Below are 25,189 nucleotides of genomic sequence, written 5' to 3'. Positions count from 1 at the left end.
AAACTGTTGTGATTAAATTTTCTTCCTGCCTCGAGATTTCTTCTATCTGAGGAGTGTGTGTGTGTGTGTGTGTCTTCCTTCACTACTATAAAATAACAGTTCCCTTTCTTGTTACCCTTTGCTCTCTAATGTCTTCTGTCTTATAATGCCCTAATTGTATATTATGTATATTCTATCTAAGATGGCGGCGCCTGGAATGGCTGCGGCTGCATTGGCTCTTGAAGGCAAATAGTTTTGGGAGGGATAGTAAGGGCTATAGGCCACATGATCAGGAAGATTTTAATGTGTTTGAGCAACATGGTGGAACTAAGGTAACATACGACATACGACCGACAATCTTTGCTGGCATGGCAAGTTTCTGGTTGTTTTGGAACTGTTGGTGAGACCGTTAAAAGTCGTTGGCACTGTTTGAATTTGTTCTACCAGCAGCAAGATCTGACTGCTGGCCCAGTGATGGATTGTATTGCAAATCAGGGCTGTTTCCAGAGGAGGCAGAGGAGGAGAGGTCCCGGGGCTTATGGGGCGAAGGAACTGGATGAGGCTGTCGGCAGGCCCAGAGGAAGAGAGAGCGGCTTTTGGAGAGTTGGTGGCGGCGGCAGCAGCAGCGTGCTCCAGGGGCGAAAAGAAGCAAGGCCTCTTTAAGGAAAAGGTGGAAGAGTCAGGATCAGAAAAAGGAAAGAAGGCGAGGTTGTCAGAATACAAGCTAACTTGAGGGCTAATCCACATGGAGCCCCATTTCCATCTGTCCTGTTTGCCATAGTTCACTCCCTAGAGCAGGGGTTTTCAAACTTGGCCCTTTTATGACTTGTGGACTTCAACTCCCAGAATTCCTCAACCAGGCATGCCTGGCTGAGGAATTCTGGGAGTTGAAGTCCACAAGTCATAAAAGGGCCAAGTTTGAAGACCCCTGCCCTAGAGACTAAAATGGACAATGTGAAATTTGAGCGGGCCCCGAACAAGGAGTATATATCGGAGGTGGTGACCCTTTGAGAGCTGTATGCAACGAAATTTCATTTTGATGTATGCCGATTGGTGTCCATTCAAAGTGACAATAAAGTTATCATTATCAATAATTCAATGTTGCTGTTGGAAACTGGCTGTTTTCCCCCCTAAAGCTACCGTATTTCCAGTGTCTTTTTTTTAAAAAAAAAATTCTAGCGGGGAGTTTCACGCCCAGCGGAACTGAATCGCACAAACGCAACTCCCGCATCTCAGGGTGAAAACCCGCTTTTTTTTTTTTAACCGCAGCAGCCGCCGAGCGGTTGCCGGTCGGCCTTAAAAAAGCGCATGCGCGTCCTCCAAGCGCCCCCCCTTTCCCTTCCCCAGCCTACCCAGAGGAGTGGCAGTCGAGGGACCCAATGCAGCGCCTCTGTGTTTAGGATATCATCCAATAGAAACCAAACGTTGCCTTCGCGCGCCTCCTAGGCGGCCAATGGGGGCCCCGCGGGCAGGAGGCGGGGAGGCTGAGCGGCGGGCCGGCGCGCGCGTCGCGGGGCTCCTCTGAGGGGAGCCGATGGCGCAGGAGGGCATGGAGGTGGATCTGCCGCCCGTGGCCGAGGCCGCCGAGCGGGAGCCGTCCGCAGCGGCCGATGGCGACGGAGCCTCGGGGCGCCGTCCGGCGGGCGCCCGCTCCTCTCGGGACGCCTTGGTTGCGGAATCGCGAAGGCCGCGTCGCTCCCGGAGGAACCTGGCCGGCCCGCCTCGCGCGGCGCCTTCCTCGTCCGCCGCCGCCGCCGCCTCATCGTCGTCCTCCCAACGGGCAGCCCGCGCCAGGTGAGCGGCAACGGGCCCCACGCGCTGCCCACCGCCTGGCGGCCGCCGCCTTCCCGTCCCCGCCCAGCGGATCCTCGGCGGGCTAGCCGGGGCTACGGGGACGCCCCCGGGGGAAGCGGCAGGCCGAGAGCCGGAGGGGACGCTCCGTGGGGGACTTCGGGGGAGGCGGGCTGAACGCGCAATCCCGCAGTTGGCTTTTGGGATGCGGCTGATACTTTCCTCGCCTTCCTCCATCTCGGCAATCTTAAGGTGTGGGGAATTCTGGGAGTTGGAGTCCAGGCCCGTCAAAGCCGCCGCTGGGCTGGCTGGGGAATTCTGGGAGTTGGAGTCCAAGCCCGTCAAAGCCGCCGCTGGGCTGGCTGGGGAATTCTGGGAGTTGGAGTCCAGGCCCGTCAAAGCCGCCGCTGGGCTGCCTGGGGAATTCTGGGAGTTGGAGTCCAGGCCCGTCAAAGCCGCCGCTGGGCTGGCTGGGGAATTCTGGGAGTTGGAGTCCAAGCCCGTCAAAGCCGCCGCTGGGCTGGCTGGGGAATTCTGGGAGTTGGAGTCCAAGCCCGTCAAAGCCGCCGCTGGGCTGGCTGGGGAATTCTGGGAGTTGGAGTCCAAGCCCGTCAAAGCCGCCGCTGGGCTGGCTGGGGAATTTTGGGAGTTGGAGTCCAAGCCCGTCAAAGCCGCCGCTGGGCTGGCTGGGGAATTTTGGGAGTTGGAGTCCAAGCCTGTCAAAGCCGCCGCTAGGCTGGCTGGGGAATTCTGGGAGTTGGAGTCCAAGCCTGTCAAAGCCGCCGCTAGGCTGGCTGGGGAATTCTGGGAGTTGGGAGTCTGCACAGCTCAGTCGCTGAGATCAGGGAGATGCTTTATCTCACATGTTGCGAGGGGGCTAGAATCAGAAGAGCAGGTGGCTTGAAATACTGGGGAAACACCCCCTATGAAACTCCCAGGAGGAAGGTTGTGATGGGATTTGTAGTCTAGCTTTCTTGGGAGAAGCGGTGGGAAGAATTTACCAGGTGAGCTCTGGGATCCTGTTTGAGGAGAGCAGATTTGGAAAAAAACAACAAAACCCCAGAATGGATGTCATGGAGTGACCCTATGTCATGGCTGCACGTCTCCTATCCAAGCTTCTTGAGCTGACAGCCTGACATTAGCAACAGGAGGGGGAGCGGGGAAAGACTGGACTGTAAGGCTGGACTGTAAGGAAGAAGTAGGGGGGATGGAAGCCCAGCTGAGCCTTGTGAGAAGCTGTAATCAGCCAAGGTCAACAATCGATATGCAGAGCCGGTTGATTATTCCTGTGTTCCTTTCCCAGCCTTCCCAGAGTCTGGTCTGCTGGTCTTTGCCTTGAATCTGAAGGATCCCTCTTGCATTCCAAACAGCTCTGGAGAAATGTTTTCTCTGACCTGGCTACCCACTCAGCAGCCTGGCAGAAGTGTGGAATAAGGAAGCCTTCTGTGAGACGAGGCTGAAGATGGCATAACTAAGGATGGACCAGGCATATAAGCAGAATCAAGATCAACAGCCTGCCACAGAAATTTTCTTCTGCAGTGGGAGGGGAACTCCTGCAGCAGAAACAAAGCTCAGATCCTCGGGATCCAAACTTTGTTCCTGCACCCTGTCACAGGAGTTGCCTTCCATGCGCTGAGTGGAGCTGCCTACTTCCTTGGCAGGCAGTTCTTTTGCTCTGTCTGTTTAATGATTCACCTGGTCACTTAACCGCAACTTGGAGTGCCAGGGTTGTGCAAAGTGGTCAAGTGAGCATCTCATTTAATGACTGCTTCACTCAAAAACTGAGATTCTGGCCCCAGTTGTGGTTGCAAGCAAGGACTACCTATAACTGCCAGTTTTGTGAATCAACAAAGCAAAGAGTTTTAGGGGATAGAAGGGTCCTGAAGCATGCCCACTAAGTCGTTTTTAGATCCAGACTTGGTGACTTGTGTCTCTTTAACTGGTGCATGGCATTTCTCTAATTGAGAAGGATGTAAGTGTGGACGGGTGTGTGCATGTGAGAAAGAACAAATCACATCAACTAGTAAATTTTTGTGGTTTAAATTCATTGGGCCTTTTCCCCATGTATTCTAAAGAACCTGTTGTGCTTCGGTGTTCAGCTGAGAGTGATTTGTGTGCTTAATTATTTCCCCACTGTTGACCAGAGCTGGATGTCTTGTCTGCTCTAGCCGCACTTATCTGGAAGACCCAAGTAGAAAGCAGAGGGGGCTTACAAAATCTACATGCTTCAACAGGTTATGAGTCTGTAAGTGAGTGGCATAAGCTGAACCTGGAAGCGCATATAACATTTTTATTGGTGTTAAAATTGGGATACCCAGATTGGACTCTTTGAATTTATTAATTGAAGGATTAATGATGTTTTTGTGGAAATCTAGGGATGCCAGGCAAAAGTGTGCTTTGTCACTGCTTGTCTCCCAGGCAGCAATTTCACCCCAAAATCCTGAGGAGGGGGAAATGGGTTTGGTATATTGTGATGTGATGGAGAAACTTGTTAAGACGTTGTGGCTGCCTGTTTCTCCTATTGCTAGTAGAAAATGAAGTCACCATATTTGGAGAGGAAGGTTAAGACAGAATTTGGAAAGCTGCACGAATCTAGAGAAACAAACAAAGATTTACCTGGCATGTTGGCAATAGTATTGGGAGTTGGCTTGATCCATGTGGAATGGCTCCTCATTCCATTTGAGTCAGAGAATTCTTTAAAAGAAGACTTTGAAAGACACCAAAGCAGGGGTGTCAACTCCATTTCCGCTTCCAGGTTCAGCTTATGTCACTCATTGACGTACTTACAGCCTGCTGAGGCACGTAGATCTCGTAAGCCACCTTTGCTTTCTACCTTGGTTTTGATACTATCATACTAGGGCACAGGTCGGCAGCTTAGCAGACGGGCCGCGGCAGCTTCCGCAAAGAGCGGCGCCGCTGCCCCTTCGCACGGAGGTACGCGCACACCTCCCCAAAGGTTTGGGGAGGTGCGCGCGCAACTCCGGTCGTTCGGAGAGGTGCGCGCGCACCTCTCGGAATGGGCAGGGGCGCCGCTCTTTGCGGAAGCTGCCGCGGCCCGTCTGCTAAGCTGCCGCTTTCGGCAGCTTCACAGACGGGCCGCGGCGGGCTTCCTGAAAGAGCGGCACCGCTGCCCATTCGCGCAGAGGTACGCGCGCACCTCCGGTCGTTCGGAGAGGTGCGTGCGCACCTCTCGGAATGGGCAGGGGCGCCGCTCTTTGAGGAAGCTGCCACGGCCCGTCTGCAAAGCTGCCGAAAGCGGCAGCTTTGCAGACGGGCCGTCGCCATCGGGCAACCGGGAACCGGTTCCATCTCATTTTTAAAAAAATGGCATCCGCGCATGCGCAAAAAACCTTTTTGCGCATGCGCGTGCATGGACACACGCAAGCGGCTCCCTCTTTTTTTAATTTGTGATGGAACCGGTTCCCAGTGGCTCTTTTTCTTTTTTAGGTTGCCGACCCCTGTACTAGGGCATGATAGAAAATAGAATAGAAAACAAAATTTTAGACAGATTCCTGGCTTTTATCCTCTCTGCTTACATGCCTGCTTCTTTAGTTAGGGCTTCTTAAGCCTAGCTCACGCTCCTAGACAATTGATAAAGTAGCTCCTCAGCACCCATCTTCAGTGGCCCTAGAAAATAGTAGTGGGCGATTTCTGCTTGAGCCCTTGAGAATTACTTCATCTTGTCTCTCTGTTTATATGAACCAAAAGGGAGGGAGTATTCATGGGTTTGGAGCCAGTTGTCATCAAAATATTAATGAGACTTAACAGTACATTTTCTTTGGAGGAGAACTAGTGATAGAGATCATATGTCTCAGGGAATATGAATAGTTCTGTTAGTTGCTGGAATACAGGTTTGTTTATTTTGCCTGATATCACACTAATACACATTTGCATGGTGTTGATTAGATCCACAGCGTCATTGGTCAGTTATTTCCAGGTCAATAGGACCCAACCAGCGGAACCATCCCTTCTAGTAATCCGCAATGAGAGTAGCTCAGATGAAACAGTGGTCCTAAGTGACTCTGAGAGCAGCAGTGACAGCAGCAACCCCACGGAGGATGACGAGGGACCAGCAAGGAGCTCAGAGGAAATACCTCTAATTGGCTTGGAAGGTTTGCATTGTTTGTACATCTTTGAAAATCTAAATATATGTAAATGACTCGGGACATGTTGACCATCATTGCTCAGACTAATCTGTTTATTTGTGTGGCATTTTCATGAGCTTCAGTCCCATTTATTCAGTCCACAGGATTTGCTCAAAACCAATCAAGGGCGGCCGCAATGGCATAAGTGAAGCTCTGCTCACATTGCACATTAAAAACAGTTAGCACTTTGATTAGTCTGCTGTGGATGCCATCTTGACTGTTTTGACCAAACCTAATAGACATCGCTCTTCCTTCGGATCTCCTGTCACATAGGATGGATCATATTTTGTATCCAGGAATTCTAAGAAATTGGCTGAGCTAAGATTAAAATTCTTGGGCAAAGGCGGTTTATTTTGTGTCTGGCATTGCCTTTACTGTGCGGCAATGATCTGTTACTAATTCATTTGTATATTTGTATGTAACTTGTATGTAAAATAGTCTGATTAAGTCTGTCTTGAACTCTGTATGCTTATGCCTGAGTTTTTTGTGGTTTTGAATTATAGCAAAATAACTTGCTAATTCTCTTTGCCTCTTCCCTAAAATGGAAATGGCTTATTGGTAGGGCTGCACTTTCATATAGATAGGTTTTGTTTTCCTTATGTGAAATATTCCTTTGTTTTTCCTCTTAGTAATTGTCTCAAATCAAATGGAGCCTCCTGGAGATAATTCTAATGAGATAGAGCATCCTGATTCGAGAGTCACTGCTTCCCAGCCAAAGAAGGTGAGAGAAGGTGAAGTTGAATACCCGGCCCATCATTTACCTGAGCTACCTCCCGTATTTTCTTTTTTCCAGACAACTCCATTAAAGAAAAGGAATCCAGGGGACTCTCAGGTTACTTTGGAAGAGGACAGTGGGGACACCTGTGCCATCTGCTTCGAAGAGTGGACCAATGCTGGGGAGCATCGTCTCGCTGCATTGCGCTGTGGGCACCTCTTTGGCTACAGCTGCATTCAGCGGTGGCTGAAGGGTCAAGTGGGCAAATGCCCCCAGGTAAAAGTCTTTGAGCTTGGCAATAAAAAGGAATAAGTTAAGGAGAGCGGTTGCAGGGTTTTTAAGTGACTTTTGCCAATTTGAAAAAACAATTTTTAGTTTTAGCTCAGCTGCTACTACAGGGCTTTTCAACCAGTGGTATGGGTACCACCTGTGGTACATTGGCACCTGGCAGGTGGTACGCGACCATCCTAGAAAAGTGGTAGCGGGGGAGGGGAATGAGCTGAACCAGTGGCAGCACCACACAAGCCAGAGTGAGAGACGGCTGGAGCTGCAGGGCTCAGCGGAAGCGCCAGGATCAGCGCCAGGCTCCAGCTGGAGCTTGGTGCTGATCCTGGCACTTTTGCTGAGCCCAGAAGAAGCGCTGGTCAGCTGGAATGTTGCAGCATCTCCAAGTTCTTGTGATTTACATTCAGATGCTTGGCAACTGATTCATATTTATGACAGTCACAGTATCCCAGGATGATGTGAAGTGACCAAAACCTGCTGCAACCACCCACCAGATGGAGGGGGGGGATAAAAACCAAACACCCCCACCCTACCCCACCCCCGCTGCCAATTCTCAACAGAAATGCTCACAACAATGAAAACCTCGGACAGGAGGAAGAGCGATGCCGGGTGGGCAGGCAGGTGTCTTGCTTGGCTGTGGCTTGGGGGGCACTTTTTTCAGTGCCGTTGTAACTTTGAACAGTCACTAAGTGAACTGTTGTAAGTCGAGGACTACCTGTACTTCATCACTTTTTTCTTTTTCTTTTTTTTTTTTTTGGTCATCAGGTTTTTGACCCCTTGCTAGGTGATTGGTGGTATTCGGATGTTGCCATATCCTAAAAGTGGCACAATGGGTGAAAAGGTTGATAAGCCCTGTACTAGTACATTCTAAATGTATTAGAATATTTTGGCTTTAGCTATTTTTTCCATGGTACATTTAAATACGGGTAGTCCTCAACTTGCAACAGTTCATTTAAGTGAGCGTTCAAAGTTACACTGAAAAAAGTGACATGACCATTTTTTCACATTTACAATCTTTGTAGCATCCTCATGATCATGTGATCGAAATTCAGATGCTTGGCAACTGGTTCATACTTATGACCATTCCTGTGTCCCAAAGTCATGTTACCACTTTTTGCAATCTTTTGACAAGCAAAGTTAACATAAGGTTCTCTTACTTGGTAAATTTACCAAAGTAGTTTAAAAGTGCACAGACACTAGCAGAAGAGCCCAAATAAAGGGGGGAAAAATGCATTGGGGTAGCAGCTATATCCCCAAGTCCTCTCCTCTCAAGGCCTGAATTCTGTGACCAGTTAGTCACTACTAGGCAGAGTTGGCACAATAACAAAAGTTCCATTCTGAAGGATGCTATCTGAGCAGTACACAGGAGGACATCCAGGAACGTAAAGAAAAATATAGGACTGCTACCCTGATGATAGGGACGCGGTGGCTCAGTGGGTTAGGACGCTGAGCTTGTCGATCAGAAGGTCGGCAGTTTGGCGGGTCAAATCCCGAGTGCCGCGTAACAGAGTGAGCGCCTGTTACTCATCCCAGCTTCTGCCAACCTAGCAGTTCGAAAGCACGTAAAAATGCAAGTAGAAAAATAGGGACCACTCCGGTGGGAAGGTAACAGCGCTCCGTGCGCCTTTGGCGTCTAGTCATGCCGGCCACATGACCACGGAGACGTCCTCGGACAAGCGCTGGCTCTTCAGCTTTGAAACGGAGATGAGCACCGGCCCTTAGAGTCGGAAACGACTAGCACGCATGTGCGGGGGAACTTTTACCTTTACCTTTTACCCTGATGATAAGTAAACATACAAATTTGATTCTCCGTTCTTACTCCAAACCACCATAACTGAGCAATAGATTATGTGCCAGAGAGTGACTCACTTTCATTTTGTGTTTTGTTTTAGTGCAATAAGAAAGCCAAACGCACAGATATTGTTGTCCTTTATGCCCGTACTCTGAAAGCACTGGACACCACCGAACAGGAAAACATGAAGAGGTATTGATGCTAGATTACCTTCGTTTCCTACACAAAATTGTATGTACATTTATGGTCAAAGATCAGGGCAAAATAATGTTTTATTGAAATGTGTTGTGCTCAGAATAGATCAGCCCAGCCTCCCTCAGGTTGTTTCTTTGTGTTTCAGTGAAGCGTTAGGGGCCTTGATGGGGGGTGGGTGGGTACCAAGCTTTGACTGAACCCTGGCAAGACCGAATGGCTTTGGATGCCTGAGGCCCTGAGATCTGGGACTTTGTCATCTTTAATTCAGGATGGGGTTGCACTACTCCACATGGATCTGGTCTGCATCTTGGGGGGTTCCTCTGGACATTCAACTCCTGCTTAACGAGCAGCTGGCAGTTGGAGCTAGGAGAGTCTTTGTGCAACTTTGGGTTCTGCACCAGTTGTGGCCTTTCCTGGATCAGGAGTTCCTGCGCTCAATCATTCAGGCCCTTGTCATCTCATGGCTGGACTACTGTAACATGCTCTACGTGGGGCTACTCTTGGAAGAGCATTCAGGAGCCGCAGATAATGCAGAGTGCAATGGTGCAGGCTGTTCTTGGCGCCTGAAGAATGGCCCATGTAGCACCACTGCTCCGTGAGCTGCACTGGCTGCCAACTTACTTCCAGGTGCAATTCACGGTGTTGGTGATGGCTTTTAAAGCCCTTCATGGCCTGGGTCCAGGCTACTTGAGGGACTGTCTCACCTCACTGGGATTGGCCTGCCCCACCTGTGCCAGCCAAGGAGACGTGCTGCGCGTCCTGTCAGCCTGATTATTCCAGCTAGTGGGGTCCAAGAGAAGGACCTTTTTTCCCGTTGCACCTGCTCTGGGGAACATCTTAGTGTCTGTTCAAAGTTATGACGGCACTGAAATATGTGACTTATGACCCTTTTTCACAGTTACAACTGTTGCAGCATCCCGATCAACATTTGGATGCTTGGCAACTGACTCATATTTATGACTGTCCCAGGATCATGAGATCTCTTGCGACCTTCTGATAAGCAAAGCCAGTGGGGAATCCAGATTCACTTAACCATGATTGCTAACTTAACAACAGTAGTGATTCACTTAACAACTGTGGCAAGAAAGGTCATAAAATGGGGCAAAACTCACTTAACAAATGTCTCACTTAACAAAAAAATTGCGCTCAACTGTGGTTGTACGTTGAGGACTACCTCTATAAATTTAACAAATAAATGAAATTACGCATACAATTACAAGTTATGTCTAGGAGATCAAGCAAACCCTGTAATAATTTTATTGTACATGATTAATCTTTGAGTCTAGATCAGGGAGCAAAGCATGAAAACAACCTGGTATCTAAACTCAAAAAATGATTTCAAGCTAAGTTTACTAATGATTTAAGTGGATGCATCTGCAGTATGTATAGACTCTGATTAGCATTAAATCTCTCAGTGAATGTTGCACTGAGAAACAACAGATTGAGGTCAAATGTTTTCCATGGCCATTGGCCACCTGCACTGACAAAGGTTTTACTGTATTAACTGGTGTGTAAAGATGGGTGGTGGTTTGATAAGTATTGAAGCTATTCTAGGTAGGATATGCTGAGGAGTAGAATTCTTTCAACAATATTTCTATGGGAACGATCCTGCTTCTGCAACCCTGCCTTATTCTGGAAATCCAATGGTTGCTTAATCATAAGTTAGCAAATAGTTGGGGTTCAGATGACATGAAGAATATAAAAGCCAAGGGAGTTTTTGTTCTTGACACTTTTATAGACTTTGTAACTTGGTTAACTTTTAACTTCTTCCAGAAAAACTAGGCCACCATGGATTTGTAGACATTTCCACTACTGTAACATCATAGCTCAGATTAATCTTGCCAGTTTTGTTTGTTCAGCAGTTACATGCATAAGATTTAGATGTCTGTCTGCAGAAATGTTCTGTAGCATTTTGTTACTGAAGTCTACATGAAACACTTTTACCTTGCTTTTAGGCCAAAATAACCCCCAGTGCATTTTTTTTAAAAAATAGCTCTGCTGTCAGAATCATACTGTACTGTATATATTGTAACATACAGTGCTAACGTTGCGGCCCCGTTTGCGGTGCATGCACACGTACAGGCTCCTGCCCCTTCCGTCCGAGACGCCAATCAAGAAAGGTTGGGGACCTTTATCATTATTAGATGAAGCGGTAGGCGTGAGCCTAAATGGACTCCAGAAGATGGTAGAGGACAGGAAGGCCTGGAGGAACGCTGTCCATAGGGCCGCGATGGGTCGGATACGACTTCGCAACTAACAACAACAACAATCATTATTAGACCAAAGTAGCTTCCTTGGAATCCATAGGAAAATAATGTGTCAGTGCTTCCTTCTGTGATGTTTTCTCCGTTTTTCAGTCTACAGTCTGGGAATTCTTGGTAATCTCCCATCCAAAATTCTAACCAGATCTGTCCCTTTTTTTTGTCATAGCTCTTTAGAAAAGGAACAAGTCCTGCGAAGGAAAGCGGAACTGGAATCGGCACAGAGTCGCCTTCAGCTGCAGGTCATGACAGAGGAATGTAGCAAACTGAAGCAGCAAGTACAGGTAAGATTAGCTTCAGTCATTCAGGCAGGACGTCTGTACAGGTAGTCCTGGACGTATGACCACAATTGAGCCCAAGATTTCTATTGTTAAAGTGGGTTTTGCCCCATTTTATGACCTTTCTTGCCTCCGTTGTTAAGTGAATCACTGTAGTTAAATAAGTTAATAACACGGTTCTTAACTGAATCTTCCCCATTGTCTTTGCTTGTCAGAAGGTCACAAAAGGTGACCTTAGGACACAGCAATGGTCATAAGTATGATCCAGTTGCCAAGCCTCTGAATTTTGATCACCTGATCATGGGGGTGCTGCAAAGGTACCTGTGAAAAACGGTCACAGATCACTTTTTTCAGTGCCGTGATAACTTTGGACGTCACAGAATGAACTGTTGTGAGTCGAGGACTATCTGTAGTTCGTCTCTTTTCCACATGCTCCTTGGGGGGAAAAAAAGGCACGCGTGGGAGAGATTCTTGTGGACTCTCCATGGTTGCCAAGGAGCAGAGAGATCCACAGAGACATTCCTTGGGGCTTGCCAGTCTTCCTTCCTTCCTTCCTTCCTTCCTTCCTTCCTTCCTTCCTTCCTTCCTTCCTTCCTTCCTTCACTGCCTTTACTGCCTTTATTATTTTTATAAATAACTCAAGGTAGCAAACATAACTAACACTTGTTCCTCTTCCTATTTTCCCCACAAAAACAACCTTATTAGATGGATTGGACTGAGAGAGATTGACTGGCCCAAAGTCATCCATCCATCCAGCTTTCATGCCCAAGGCGGGACTAGAACTCGCAGTCTCCTGGTTTCTAGCCTGGTGCCCTAACCACCAGTGAACTTTGACAAGCTTCTTAGGAAAATGTCAGTGGTGTTCTAGATGAAATGCTTACCTCACAGGGGAAAGTATAATTAAATTAAGCTTTGGAGCACATGAATGGAGCAAGGAAGGGAAGGGCTAGTGAACTGATAAGCATTCTGGTCAGTGGATGCTGTGTGCCTGGGTCTGCCCCCCGTGGCTGCCATTCGGTGAAGAAATCTACCCCTTTTGGTTGCCCTTTTTCAAGAACGCTTATGAGGGTCAGCCAGGCAGAAAAGTTGGAAATCCCTGATGTTAAAAACTGAGATTAAAAAAAAGTGTGGCACAATGATGTAGATGATTTCATCACTGTTTCCTCTCTTTAACTATTCCTTACGATATACCTAATTTTTAACAATATTGTGTGCTAATTAAACTAAGAGAAGAATAAAAGGAGAAACAGGCACTAAACTATTATCTGTAAAAAAAATTATTTGATTTTATAAATAGGTAGTTCTCAGCTTACAACAATTTGCTTACTGACCGTTTGAAGTTACAGTGGCTGAAAAAAATTGACTGATGGCCATTTTTTCACATTTATGACCATTGCAGCATCCCCATGGACATGCGATCAAAGTTCAGAGGCTTGGCAACTGAGTCATGTTTAGGACGGTTGCAGGACGGTCCCAAAGTCACGTGATCCCCTTTTGCAACCTTCTGGGAGGCAAAGTCAGTGGGGAGGCCACATTGACTTAACGACTGTAGTGGTTCACTTACAAAGGTGGCAAGAAAAGTTGTAAAATGGGGCCAAACTCACTTAACAACTTCTCACTTAGCATCATAAATTTTGGGCTCGGTTGTGGTTGTAAGTTGAGGACCAACATATTTTGTAAACTCCTGGAGAAGATAATGGCGATAGCTGGCCAGCATCTCAAGCATATCCTTAAAGTGTTCCAGTCTCTCTTTCAATTATTAGAAATCAAAGTCTGGATCACGATCATTCCTGCATGTTGTATGTGAGGTACCTTGGAAGGCTGCCTGGAAACTGCAATTCATACAAAATGTGCCCACTCGCGTATAGGAGAATCAAAATGGCCATAGGCAGACAACACCTGTTCTACAGTTGCTGCATTGGTTACCAGTTGGCCTCTAGGTGCAATTGAAAATTCTGTTTTTAACTTACAAAGCCCTGTACAAGGCTTGGCACCTATGTCTGCATAATGTGGCCCACACAAACTGGCCAGGCAAAGTTTCTCTTGGCACCCTTAAAGCCAGATTCAAAGTATCCAAATGGAGGAGGGAAGGAATCCCTTGGCACGGATCAATATTGCTTGATCAGTTTGTGAGAATGGAACAAGGCAGGTCTGAGGCTCTGTAGAGGATTGGAGGAGATGGCAGTTAGTCTGGTTATGCCACTTGGCCAATCAATGGCATCTGAATTTTGGAATAGTACAGAGAATTAAAAAGCCGTATTAGTTGAGCCCATTGTAAATTAACATTTATTTATTTTTTTATTATTATTTTAATCCCATTTATATCCCGCCCTTCTCTGAAGACTCAGGGCGGCTTACAATTTAAGCACAAACCAATGTGCTTAGCAATAGCCTTCATTCTATGTATATGTCTGCTTATTAGGGCTTTCCCCCCCCAGCAGCATTATTACAAAGTCAGCTTAATTGCCCCCAACAATCTGGGTCCTCATTTTACCTACCTGGGAAGGATGGAAGGCTGAGTCAACCTTGAGCCTGGTGGGATGCGAACCTGCACTAATTGCAGGCAGCTGGTGTTACTTAAGGAGGCATTAGCCCACTGCTCCACCAAGGCTCTTATTTATAACTGCTGGCCCCAAACATTAGTCTAACTAATGAGGAAAGTTCATCTACAACTTAACAAAATTACTCTTCCTTGTTTAGGGTTTTCCTGACTAGGCAAAAAAAACCCTCCCTCCTTTAAGCTGATCATTAAAAAATAAGAGATTATAAAATATATGGCCCTTTACTTATCTGGAATTTACTCTTGGAGGTGGGGGAGAAAGAATGTTTTAAACTAGTGATTTGCAACTATTTTTTTAAATGGAAGTTGAAGAAATAGGAAGAAGTGATCCATCTGGAAATTCACAAATGTGCAGCTATGCAGAAAGCTTGGGGATTCTTGATCTTAGCTGGGGTTAAGGGGAGAAGGCAGGAATGCAAGGAAGTGTCTTCTTTTTCGTTCTTTCAGAATTTGAATTTAGGCAAACTATTGTTTAGTTGGGGCGATGGTTCACTGACACATATTTAATAATATTCTATTTGTTGGATTAGAGCTGGGGGGGGAATTGATTCCTATAAAGATCATCCGTTTCAGTCCATTCACTGAAATATTCTCCTAATATTCTCTCAGGCTACACGTCTTTCTTTTCTGAACTTGGAAGATTTGTTAAATTGAGTGCTTTGAAGCCCTGGTTAAACCCGGTTGGGCTGCAATTTCCACAGAACTAGTCTGTATATTAACTGGACGGGGTTTCTGAGAATTGATCTTAAAAAGGCCTGGAGGGGCTCAGTTAGCCCTCTCATTGCCCTTTGTGTAGAACTGTGTTTCTCAACCTTGCCACCTGTAAGAGGTGTGAACTACAGCTCCTGGAATGCCGGCTGGAGAATTCGGGAGTTGAAGTTGGCACCTCTCCCAGTGGGCCAGGTTGAGAAGGACTGGGGCAGAGACAGCCGGCTCTCTGGGCCCGACTTGACGCTCCCTTCCGCCTCCCCTTCTGCTGCAGGAGCTGAAGGCTTTGCTGGTCCGGCACAGCGCCAGCTCCTCCTCCCAGCCCTCCAGCAGTGCTCGCTCTTGCTTCCCCGGCTGCCTCTCCTCCAGCCAGGGCCAGCACAAGTACCATTTCGAGAGGGCCTTTCTGGTCTCTCAGATGGGCAGCTGCCGGGTGATGGCCTACTGCGACCCCCTGAGCTGCCTTGTGATCTCACAGCCCTCTCCGCAGAGCGCTCTCCTTCCCGGTGAGTCAGTCACTAAAGCGAGGCCTTGGGGCTAGAAAGAGGGGAGGGGGGAATGCCTGGCGGCTGCCTTAACCAAACAAGGAAAGGGAGGATTCTGCTAACTGGCCTTTTCTGCGTCTGAGGTTACGGAATTAAGATGATGAGCGCTGTCAACCTGAAGAACAGTCAGTACATCCCCATCCACAGCAAGCAGATCCGGGGCCTGGCCTTCAGCAACCGGGCGGATGGTTTGCTCTTGTCTGCTTCTTTGGACCACACGCTCAGGCTCACAAGGTGAGTGCCGTGTTTCCCTGAAAGTAAGACCCTGCCTTTTGGGTTCTGAAATAAGCAGAAGGTCTTACTTTTGGGGAGGGCTTACCGGCACCAGGAGGCTGTGAGGGGGTGGGGCGGGGCCTATGCATGGGTTGGAGAAGTGACACGGCGGCGAAAGTGTGGTGGTGGACCAGGTCCGGTACTAGTGGCGGAAAGGGTGCCGTGCCTGACGCTAGGCTAGTCAACCCAGATCTTTTGTGCGATCGTCAGAGCACACCCCCCCCTTCCCACTGCTGCTGGCCTGGCAAGGCCCTTCACCAGTGGCTGCCGGTGGAACCAGCTGCTGCCAGTCCCGCCCTCCATCCCACTGTCTGCTTGCCTGCAGCTGCAACGAACCAAGCCGCCCCCCAGATGCCCTCGCCTCCCCAAGCATTTTTTTTTTACTGACCTGCCTTTCAGCCGCGGTGCGTTTCTCCGTTCGCTTCTCCGCCTTCGCTGTGTTTGTGGGACCAAAAAAAAAAAGTTCAATCAGACTTTCTAACTTCTCGTGAGCTCAAGAAGTTAGTAAAAAAAACGCTTGGGGAGGCGAGGGCATCTGTGTGTGTGTGTGTGTGTGTGTGTGTGAGCCTTACCCTGCATGGCTTCGGCAGGTGTCCGGCAGGCGGAGGGAAGCAACTCCACCGGGGGAGTTGCCTTGTTATTGGTGGCGGCGGCAGCCACTAGCCAGGCAGAAGGCAATCCGGCAGGAGCAGCTGGTATGAGGGTGCAGTACCCGCCAGGGCCCGAAGAGCGACAGGTTCAGCCCTTAGTCCAGTGCCTGAAGCACCGAGTAGGCAAGCAGGTGGAGGGCAAAGAGCCCCGCGAGGCCAGCAACATGGGCAGCCACTTGGCGGCTGCACGGCACCCGACGTGGCCAAGAAATGTCCCAGCGGCATTAGGGCCAGCAGGCAGGGCGGCGGAAGCCGGGACTCGCCGAGGGTTTGGTTCGTTGCAGCCGCAGGCAAGCAGACGGTGGGACGGAGAGGATGGGGCTGGCCGTAGCCAGTTCCACCCGGTGGTGCTGACGAAAGGCCCTGGCAGGCTGGCTGCGGGAGGGGGGCGCTCTGGCGGTCGCACGGAAGATCTGGGCTGACTCACCCCGCCTCACGCTAGGGCTTAATTTTGGGGGAGGGCTTATATTAGGCCCACCCCCGAAATTCATCTGGGGCTTACTTTTTGACTAGGGTTTGCTTTCGGGGAATCACGGTACCTACAAGGTAAGGTCCTGCATTTGGGGAAGAAAAACCAAACGCATAGCTAGAGGATAGGCAGTATCTAGGTGTCCTGGTGGGTCACAGCTTAAGTGTTTGCCAGCAGTGTGCTGCAGCTGCCAGAAAAGGCAACGGAATCCTAGGCGGCACCAAAGCCGGGATGGTTTCAAGACTGCGTGAAGTGATGGCACCGCTTTATACTGCCCGAGGGAGGCCAGTCTTGGGATGCTGTGTCCGGTTTTGGTTACCACAATACCAAAAAAGATGCTGATGCTGTAGAAAGTGTGCAGAGAAGAGCAGCAAAGGCGATAAGAGGCCTGGAGGCTAAATCGTAAGATGAACTAAGCATGCTTAGCTTAATGAAGAGAAGGCTTCTAATAGTGGAGGGCGGTCCCGGGGGAAGAGGGGGTTGACTTATTCTCCAAAGCACCTGAGGATGGATGCTCGTCAGAGAGAGACCCAACCTGCAAATGAGGAGGAGTTTCCTGGCAGTGAGAACAATGAATCAGTGGAATAGCTTGCCTCCTGGAGTTGTGGTGCTCCATCGGTGGAGGTTTTTAAGAACAAAATTGGGCAGCCATTTCTCCAGGATAGTATAAGGACTCCTGTCTTGGGCAGGGGGTTAGACTAGAAGACCTTCAGGTTCCCTTCCAGCCCTGCGGTTCTACTGGTAGTGAAGAGGCTTTTCCCTGCGTGGCTCAGGGAATTGGCCTGCGGTCTTTTTTGGGAAATGGTCTCCCAGCCTGTATGGTAGCCATTATTGCTGTTGAATAGTAATGGGCCAAGGGAAGAGGGCCAGGGCAAGAATGGGTGCAGAATACTGAGAAGTTCTTCTCTCCTCTCAGCTTAACCACAAACACAGTCGTACAGACCTATAATGCTAGCCGCCCCATCTGGTGCTGCTGCTGGTGTCTTGACGACACCAACTACGTCTACGCTGGGCTGGCTAATGGATCTATCCTGGTCTATGATCTGCGGGACACAAACTCCCACGTCCAGGAACTGGCTCCACAGAAGTCCAGGTATGGGTTTCATAAGGTAACTTTGCTTTCCAAAGACTAAACTGAGACCGTGGAAGATTTTAAAATATCTCTGTGATGAGTTCATTTCTAAGGCTGTGTGTTATTGGAAAAATCCTTCATGCCGTAGGCTGGGAACATGTTTGTTGACAAAAAATTGCTTGGAAGACTTGGATACAGGATATACACCCCTTGCTGTGATCCAGATAAATCTCCCAACTGATGAGAGCAAAAGGCCTCAGACTAGCTAATGTCGGAAGTAATCTTGCCATAGATGCACTTCCACTTCTTAAGCCACTGCAAATATTAGCATTCTCACGGGTGGGGAATTGGAAAGAATACAGTGAGGATAAAGTTGGGGAGGACATTTATCCTGCCTGTAGTAATTCTGAGCAGTTGTGAGTGATGTGAATCAAGTTACCCTTCTTATCTCTGCAGTGTTTAGTAATGCTTAATCTGAAGTAAGCAGGGGATTTCAGCCTTAACAACATTAGTATTAAGTCAGACGGTTTCTAATTTTCATCCCTCTTTGAAATCATTTTCAAACATTCCTATGAAGATTTTCATTTTAGGAAGAGTAAGCAACCAGAGATAATGGCCTGGTAATACTGATTTTGCTGTTTGTTTTTTTTTTGATGCCCCGTCAGGTGTCCTGTGGTATCCTTATCTTACCTTCCTCGAATGGCTTCAGCCTCACTACCATATGGTGGGCTGGTGTCTGGAACGCTGGAAGGAGCCTGTTTTTGGGAGCAGAAGTCTAGCAATTCCTACCAACCTCATGATCTCCTCCTTGAACCCGGAGGTTGCATTGACCTTCAGACGGAAGCCAGCACGCGGCACTGCCTTGCAACATTCAGGCCCAGTAAGTTGTCACCCATTGACGTTTTTGCTCAGGGCTAGGATTGGCCCAGCGGATGCATAGAATCGGGACACAGAATCCTCCCCAGGAGAGCATTTTGGGGGTTTTTTCTCTCCCTTTCCCTTTCCATTTAACCAGATGGTGTAACCTCCCTCTTGACAGCATTTGTTCACGTTGGGTTCTGTTACTTATAAAGAGGAGGGTGACTTTGGACTGCAGTGCATTGCTGGTAGTACATTTTGGCCACTATTCTGGCTGCCTCCTATTTGATTTGAAGATGGAGGAGACACTCATTTCATGTACGTGCCTGGTCATAGCCTGAGCTCTCCTTTACTCCGCATGGCCATTGCTTCCACCTCAGACACAACCACAGTCCCCTCCTCTTCCAACATGGCATCCTTCACAGTCCCAGAATCCCCTGTCAATGTGTCTTTCTCACCGCCTGGAAATGTTAAGAATTATAGCTCCAGTAGAGACAGAGCTTTGTGCTAAATCTGACTTTCTCTTTTCCCCCAGTTTGGAATCCTGCTTTACTAGCAAACTTACAGAGATTGTTACTAACGCCACTTGTGTAGTAGGCATTAAGCCCTACCTTGGCATTCAGAGTAGAATAAAGCCATGATCTCAGCCTGCAGATAAGCAGCATCTTAAGGAAGTCAAACATCCATCGAACAGGAATCTCATTTCAGTGCTTCTGCAGTGTTGTGTGTGGATACTTTCCGACTTTTTAACTTTTTTTTTTCACTTTTCGCCCTTTCACAGACAGAAACAACAACTGTTTGCAGTGTGTGGTGATGGAGCTGACATCTACTCGGCTGACAGACAGAGATGATGAAATTGTCTGTTCGTGCAACCCCATTCAGACTCTTACCGCAGGTCCAACGTGCAAACTCTTAACCAAAAATGCCATTTTTCAAAGTCCTGAAGATGACGGCAGCATCCTTGTGTGTGCGGGGGACGAGGCCTCAAACTCTGCCATGGTATGGTCTTAATTTTGGATAACAACTTGGCCTTTTGCTGGTAGTGTTTGGTACTGATTATTTTTCTTCTTCCGCCACTGTAAGTCACAAAAACCATGGCGTGATAGAGGGAGGGTACAAGTGTGTTGCAATTGCCACAATGGACATCCCTGCCACCGGAGAGCCGCTTGTGTGGCAGAAGCCTGAGCTGGCACTGGAGCTGTCTGTCCTCTGCATTTATTTCCTTATTGATAGGAGACTGGGAGGAAAACGATGAACTCAGCTGTGAGGCACACACGCAATACTCTTTTATTAGAGGCGAGAAGGGCGGGTGGCTGATTTTTCTATTTTATTTGGTCTTTATTGTTCTAGTCTAGTCTGAAATCTTCCAACAACCATTTATCAGGGGACAGGGAAAGAGGGTGGCTTTATTAGGAAGTGGCAATTCCTGTAAAACAGTGCAGTTTGTGGAACCGTGTCTTGCCCAGTGAGACGTGTGGTGAATTATGGCCTTTTTTCTCTTCATCCTGAAGCTCTGGGATGCAGGAAGTGGGACTCTGCTTCAGAAAATGCCCGCTGATCTCCCTGTGTTGGATGTCTGTCCTTTTGAGGTGAATCGCAACAGCTTTCTTGCTACTTTGACCGAGAAGATGGTGAAAATCTACAAGTGGCAGTAGGCGTCTTCCTTGTCTTCCAAGCCCGATCCCTGAGCAGAAGAGGCTTTGCTGCTAATTGGATGTTGGCTGTCTTGAAGATAGGATTATTTCTGAACCAGCTTAGAACTGTACCTCAGGGTAATTTATTTGCTCCATCTCTGCTCACCTTATATCCCTGTTTTCCCCAATTTATTATTTTTTTCCCAATGAAGACAAGTTGTTTCTGTCATGCAACAAATCTTGTAATGGTTGCATTACTCTGGGAGGAAGCGAGGAAGAAACGTGGCTGCCATTTTCGGGATATAGTTTCTGGAAATTAATCATTGGTGCTTGCTAAAACTACCTTAATTAGCCCTGCTCCACAGTGACCTTGAACTTCATAATGTTTGTATTAGTAGACTACTAGCCTACATGTGCAAAGCAAAAAAGCAGTTTGTATGTCTCTTTTTTTGATTTACTTAAATTCACTTTTCTGCAGCAAACTATTCTAGCAAAATGTTTTCTGATCATGAGGGAAGACGGGAAAAGATGATCGCGAGTTCTGCCTGAAACTGGCTGCTAACATGCATTTTGAACGCAGTTTGGGGAGATTCAATGACTTAACATACAAGCTTAACTGTTTGGGCGGAAACCATGATTTAGGAGCCCTCCTGCCAATCTCCCAATGCTAGACAATTGCAAAATTGAAAAGTAAAGCCACTGTTTGCAGGGGAAAAAGTTTCGCTTGGCTTTTCTTAAGTACACTGGTGGTCTGTTTTCTGCTCTGAATTAAAATTACACCATATTTGGATTGCTGGCTTTCACAAAGCAAATACTACAGTGTATATACTGCAAGACTCATCCGAAAACCTTTTTTTTTTACCTGAAAACTCGAAATTGAAGCTTTTTGCACTGCCTATACTGTGCGTGGCAGTACAAACCTCAGAACAACATTCTGAAACTGAAATACTGTGACTTGTAAGTATGTCTAATTGTCCTGTTATGTAAATTTTTTAAAACTTGCAGTTGTGAAACAAACTTTAAAATCAGTGGTTTCCTCCAATGGGCAAAACACTTCATTGTTATGCTATTCAAATAGCTTTAAGTGCTAAGAAAGGGAAGGGGAGTATGCATCTTAAAAGATCTTAAATAAATGTTATCTTTTGTCCCTGATCTCAGACAGGAATGCTTCTATGCGGTAAATTAATATATATGGGTTCTGGGAATATTTCCTCAACTGTTTGTTGACAACTAGCAAGATGGAATTTGTAAGGTAACTCTTTGCAACTGTTAATGTTTATACCTTATCTAAGGTGAAAACATAGTTAATTTTTTTAATGAAATGTGTTGGAATAAACTGTTACCTTGTGGGAATCTCTACAGTATAGAAAGAGCAGTTCGGCTTTTAACAGTGAGCAAGTCACTTTATATTAAAGTACATGTTCACTATAATGTAAACATAGGTAAATTTGTGACATATGCCAGAATTGCAATTGCTTTGAAAATACAACTTTCTGTATAATAAAGATACTTATTTATCAAGCATTTATAAGGCATTTTGAGTATCCTGTCTGTGCAATAGATAACATCTAGAGCATATTTCAATGTTTGAAACGCCTGATATTTTTAAAAGGATTATATGTGGTGGAATTTAGGCTATTAGTTCTATTAGAGCAGGGGTGTCAAACTGCCAGCCTGCGGGCCGGACGTGTCATCCAGAAGCCACACTGACTCCATTGCTGGCAATGGCAAAACCGTCCCGATACGTTGTGCGACGTCACGTAACATCGCGAGTTTGACATGTCTGTATTAGAGATACCGCCTAACCGACGGCATGATGCGCTAGTCTTTCAATAGACAGGTAGTCCTTGACTTAACAACAGTTCATTTAGTGACTGAAGTTACAACAGCATTGAAAAAAGTGACTTATGACCGTTTTTCACACTTATGACCATTGCAGGATCCCCAGGATGATATGATCAAAATTCATATGCTTGGCAACTGATTCATATTTATGACAGTTGCAATGTCCTGGGGTCACCACCTTTTACGACTGTCAACGGGGAAGCCAGATTCACTTCACGACTGCAGCGATTCACTTAAATAACTGTGGCAAGAAAAGTTGTAAAACGAGAACAAATTCACTAAACAATTGTTTCACTTAGCCATAGAAATTTTTGGCTGAATTGTGGTGGTAAGTCGAGGACTTCTTGTACTTCTCTTAGATGATATGTTTTGATAGTTTAGAAAAGAAGCTGTTAAAATCATTTGACAAATGCAGTATGTAAACCTCATTCAGTGCTTGGATTATTGCAGCATGTAGCCTATTTGCAGAATAGGGCTAAGGTGGCATTAATATCAGTTCAGGATTGTTGGTGGATACAGTATTCTGCCTTCGAGCACTTGCCCAACTCTGGTGTGTTCATTTTTCATGTGTCATAATTGAGAAAGAGATCCTCTTCCTAGTCAGGAATGAATGAATGAACCTTTATTGTCAAAGTACAACATTGTATACAATGAGATTGGCTGAGCCTCCTTTTTTCATCCCCCCACCCACCACACTCACAGTGACAACAAACCCACCATCTTGTTATACCATGTGTGCTAATTGCACAACACACTGGCCTTGCAAGTCAATCGTACATAAAGTTATTTCCTGTTCAAGAGCCTGACAGCCCATGGATAGAAGGTGTTCTTCAGCCTGTTTGGTACGGCTGGCTATACTCTTGTATCTCCTACCCGACGGTAGGAGAGTAAAGAGGTACCCACCAGGGTGTGAGTCAATGAGGCACTGCAGGGAACAAAATGTACACCGGTCAGAGTCACCACCTGTAAGATGGGCAGCCATATAAATTTGATAAATAAGTAAACTGGCTGATCTCACACACAAAAAAAAATAGCACATTTATTTGAAAAGATGAATTTGAGTTTTCAGCACGGACAAAGATATTTTATAATACCAAGCTTTTCCAGTCTAGGGTTAGCGACTTCTGTTGAAATCAGTCCTGGCTGCTTCCTCTTCCATATAAATGTGTATGTGTGCATCATATTTTTGTGCGCTTGTGCGAATGTATGGCAAAAGGAACATTCTATCAAAAGGCAGAGTCAAGAGAACAACAACCAAAATTAAGGTCTACTGATTTGCCATAATTATAAAATAAATTATCCTATTCATAAAAATAATGGATGCCATCTTTCTATTACAATTGTTCTTTCCCTGCTCATTTTGTCTTGCTTGTCCCCCATCAGTCCACTAATTTCTGCTCCATGCCATGTGAAACTTTCAAATAGGTTAACTGTGCCTTCTGGTGTTTGTGATCTCGGTAAAGCTTCGGAGAGGCCTTGCAAGTTTTGTTGTTCCTAATAACACCATCACAGGAGGAGAAGGGCCCTCCGATCTGGAGGAGATTTTAAAAGGAACCTTTAGGGTAGATGATAAGGCTAGTAACCTGGCTGCTGGCCAACTGACCCAGTAATTCTGGACTGTGTGTTGCATGAAAATTAACTAGTACAGACAAAATGCAAGCATAGCTTGCAAAATCATAACATTGACATACTGTATATGCAAGTCTTTTTTTTAAACATTCTAGATTTCTAAGGTCAAGTTTTCTTAGCAATTTGCTTTCATTCCACTAGTTTGATACATTTTTGTGGTCCGAAATATTCTCAGCAATTTTCTCCTGCACGTATTCATTTTTCTTTTTCAGCCTTTCTGGTGATCTGCATTTCAAAATCACTACTGGTGAAACTATGACCTTGACAGTTCCTGCCTTTGTTGTGAGGATGATGCCTCTGCATTTTAAGGTTTTGTCATGGTTTTGCTTCCCAAAGCAAGCATATTTTTACTTAATACCTGCAGTTTCTGATTCTAAGAAGATAAACTCTGTTACTATTTCAGCTTTCTACTTGGCATAACTTTGATGTCATATTGAGCAGCAGGCCAGCTTTTATATTCCCTTATTTCACCTTCCATAAGAGATTCTTTAGGTTTTTCTTCCTTCTAGCTTTCCATGAGAATCCAAATCTTACCCGTTTGCTGTTGCTTTTCCCAGCAATGTGAATCCCAATTTCTATGCCCATCGTTTGTGCAGGTATGTTAAATACAAGCAGTCTTCGGCTTACGACCACAATTGACCCCAAAATTTATCTTGCTAAGCGAGACAGTCGTTAAGTGAATTTTGTCGAATTTTTCTTGCCACGGTTCTTAAGTGAATCACTGCAGTTGTTAGCAACATGGTTGTTAAGTGAGTTCACTTGTCAGGTGGTCATAAAAAGGTGATCACATGACCTCGGAACACTGCAATGTGTCCCAAGATAATGTGTTAATATGGATCAGTTGCCAAGTTTTGATCGTATGACCATGGGGATGTGGCAACAATTAAGTCCCATTTATCAGTGCTGTTGTAACTGAATGGTCACTAAATGAACTGCTATAAGTTGAGGACTGCCTGTACACGGTGTTAGTATATATATCTGGCATAGATTTTTCCTATTTTTGAACTGGTAACTTGCACCAGATTATGTTAAATCAATTCTTTAGTGAGTAAATGAGGTGACCTGATAAACCTTTCTTTCTTGGCTGTCCAAAATTCATTCTGATCTATTCAGTCAAAAGACTTAGTATAATCAATAAAGCAAATATGCACATATTTTGGGGAACTTAATTTGTCTTTTCCATCCATTCGATAGGTGCATCTGCCATTTTGGAATCCAACTTCTACATCTGGCAGTTCTTCCATTTATCGTTGAAGTCTAGATTGTAAAATCAAAAGCATCATTGTACTAGTTTGTGAGATAAGTGCAATTGCATAGTACTGTGTTTCTCAACCGTGGTCACTTTAAGATACGCGAAATCCACACATCTTGAAGTAGTCAAGATTGAGAAACTGGCGGCGTAATACTTTGATTGAGTATTCTTTAGCACTCGCCGTTTTTTGAATTGCAATATAAAATTTGGTGCCTTCAGGTCAGTCTGGCCACTCTCAGGACAAGTCCCTGCA

At 46.4% G+C, this 25,189-nt stretch overlaps 1 protein-coding gene across 5 annotated transcripts; it reads left to right on the top strand.

The window, feature by feature from the left end:
- The first annotated feature begins 1,461 nt into the window (after positions 1 to 1,461).
- Positions 1,462 to 21,734, top strand: RFWD3 (ring finger and WD repeat domain 3). Of its 5 annotated transcripts, none has more exons than XR_014493423.1 (12): positions 1,462 to 1,773; positions 5,677 to 5,882; positions 6,545 to 6,906; positions 8,808 to 8,899; positions 11,333 to 11,447; positions 14,984 to 15,215; positions 15,338 to 15,488; positions 17,563 to 17,739; positions 18,384 to 18,598; positions 19,358 to 19,575; positions 20,088 to 20,348; positions 20,689 to 21,734. XR_014493423.1 is itself a non-coding variant. In XM_083370676.1 (12 exons), the coding sequence occupies exons 1-12, from the start codon at positions 1,514 to 1,516 to the stop codon at positions 20,229 to 20,231; spliced, it is 2,100 nt and encodes a 699-aa protein (XP_083226802.1). In that variant the 5' UTR covers positions 1,462 to 1,513; the 3' UTR covers positions 20,232 to 21,734. The 5 variants fall into 5 exon arrangements, 3 of the variants coding, with proteins under 3 accessions (XP_083226802.1, XP_083226801.1, XP_083226803.1); XR_014493424.1 differs by having other exon boundaries at positions 20,088 to 21,167; positions 21,369 to 21,734; XM_083370676.1 differs by having other exon boundaries at positions 6,545 to 6,636; positions 6,709 to 6,906; positions 20,088 to 21,734.
- Positions 21,735 to 25,189: the final 3,455 nt, after the last annotated feature.

Source organism: Vipera ursinii (assembly GCF_947247035.1).
Source record: "Vipera ursinii genome assembly, chromosome: 10".
Taxonomy (NCBI): Eukaryota; Metazoa; Chordata; class Lepidosauria; order Squamata; family Viperidae; genus Vipera; species Vipera ursinii.
The sequence above is the reverse complement of the archived record's forward strand: the minus strand, read 5'-3'. Positions and strand labels throughout refer to the sequence as shown.

What these genes read in the sequence shown, in the direction of transcription:
- RFWD3 (XM_083370675.1), top strand. Translation starts at nt 1,514, where the DNA reads ATGGCGCAGGAGGGCATGGAGGTGGATCTGCCGCCCGTGGCCGAGGCC. An exon ending in AAGTGGGCAAATGCCCCCAG is followed by an intron (nt 6,907 to 8,807) that starts GTAAAAGTCTTT and finishes GTTTTGTTTTAG; the next exon opens with TGCAATAAGAAAGCCAAACG. An exon ending in AACTGAAGCAGCAAGTACAG is followed by an intron (nt 11,448 to 14,983) that starts GTAAGATTAGCT and finishes CTTCTGCTGCAG; the next exon opens with GAGCTGAAGGCTTTGCTGGT.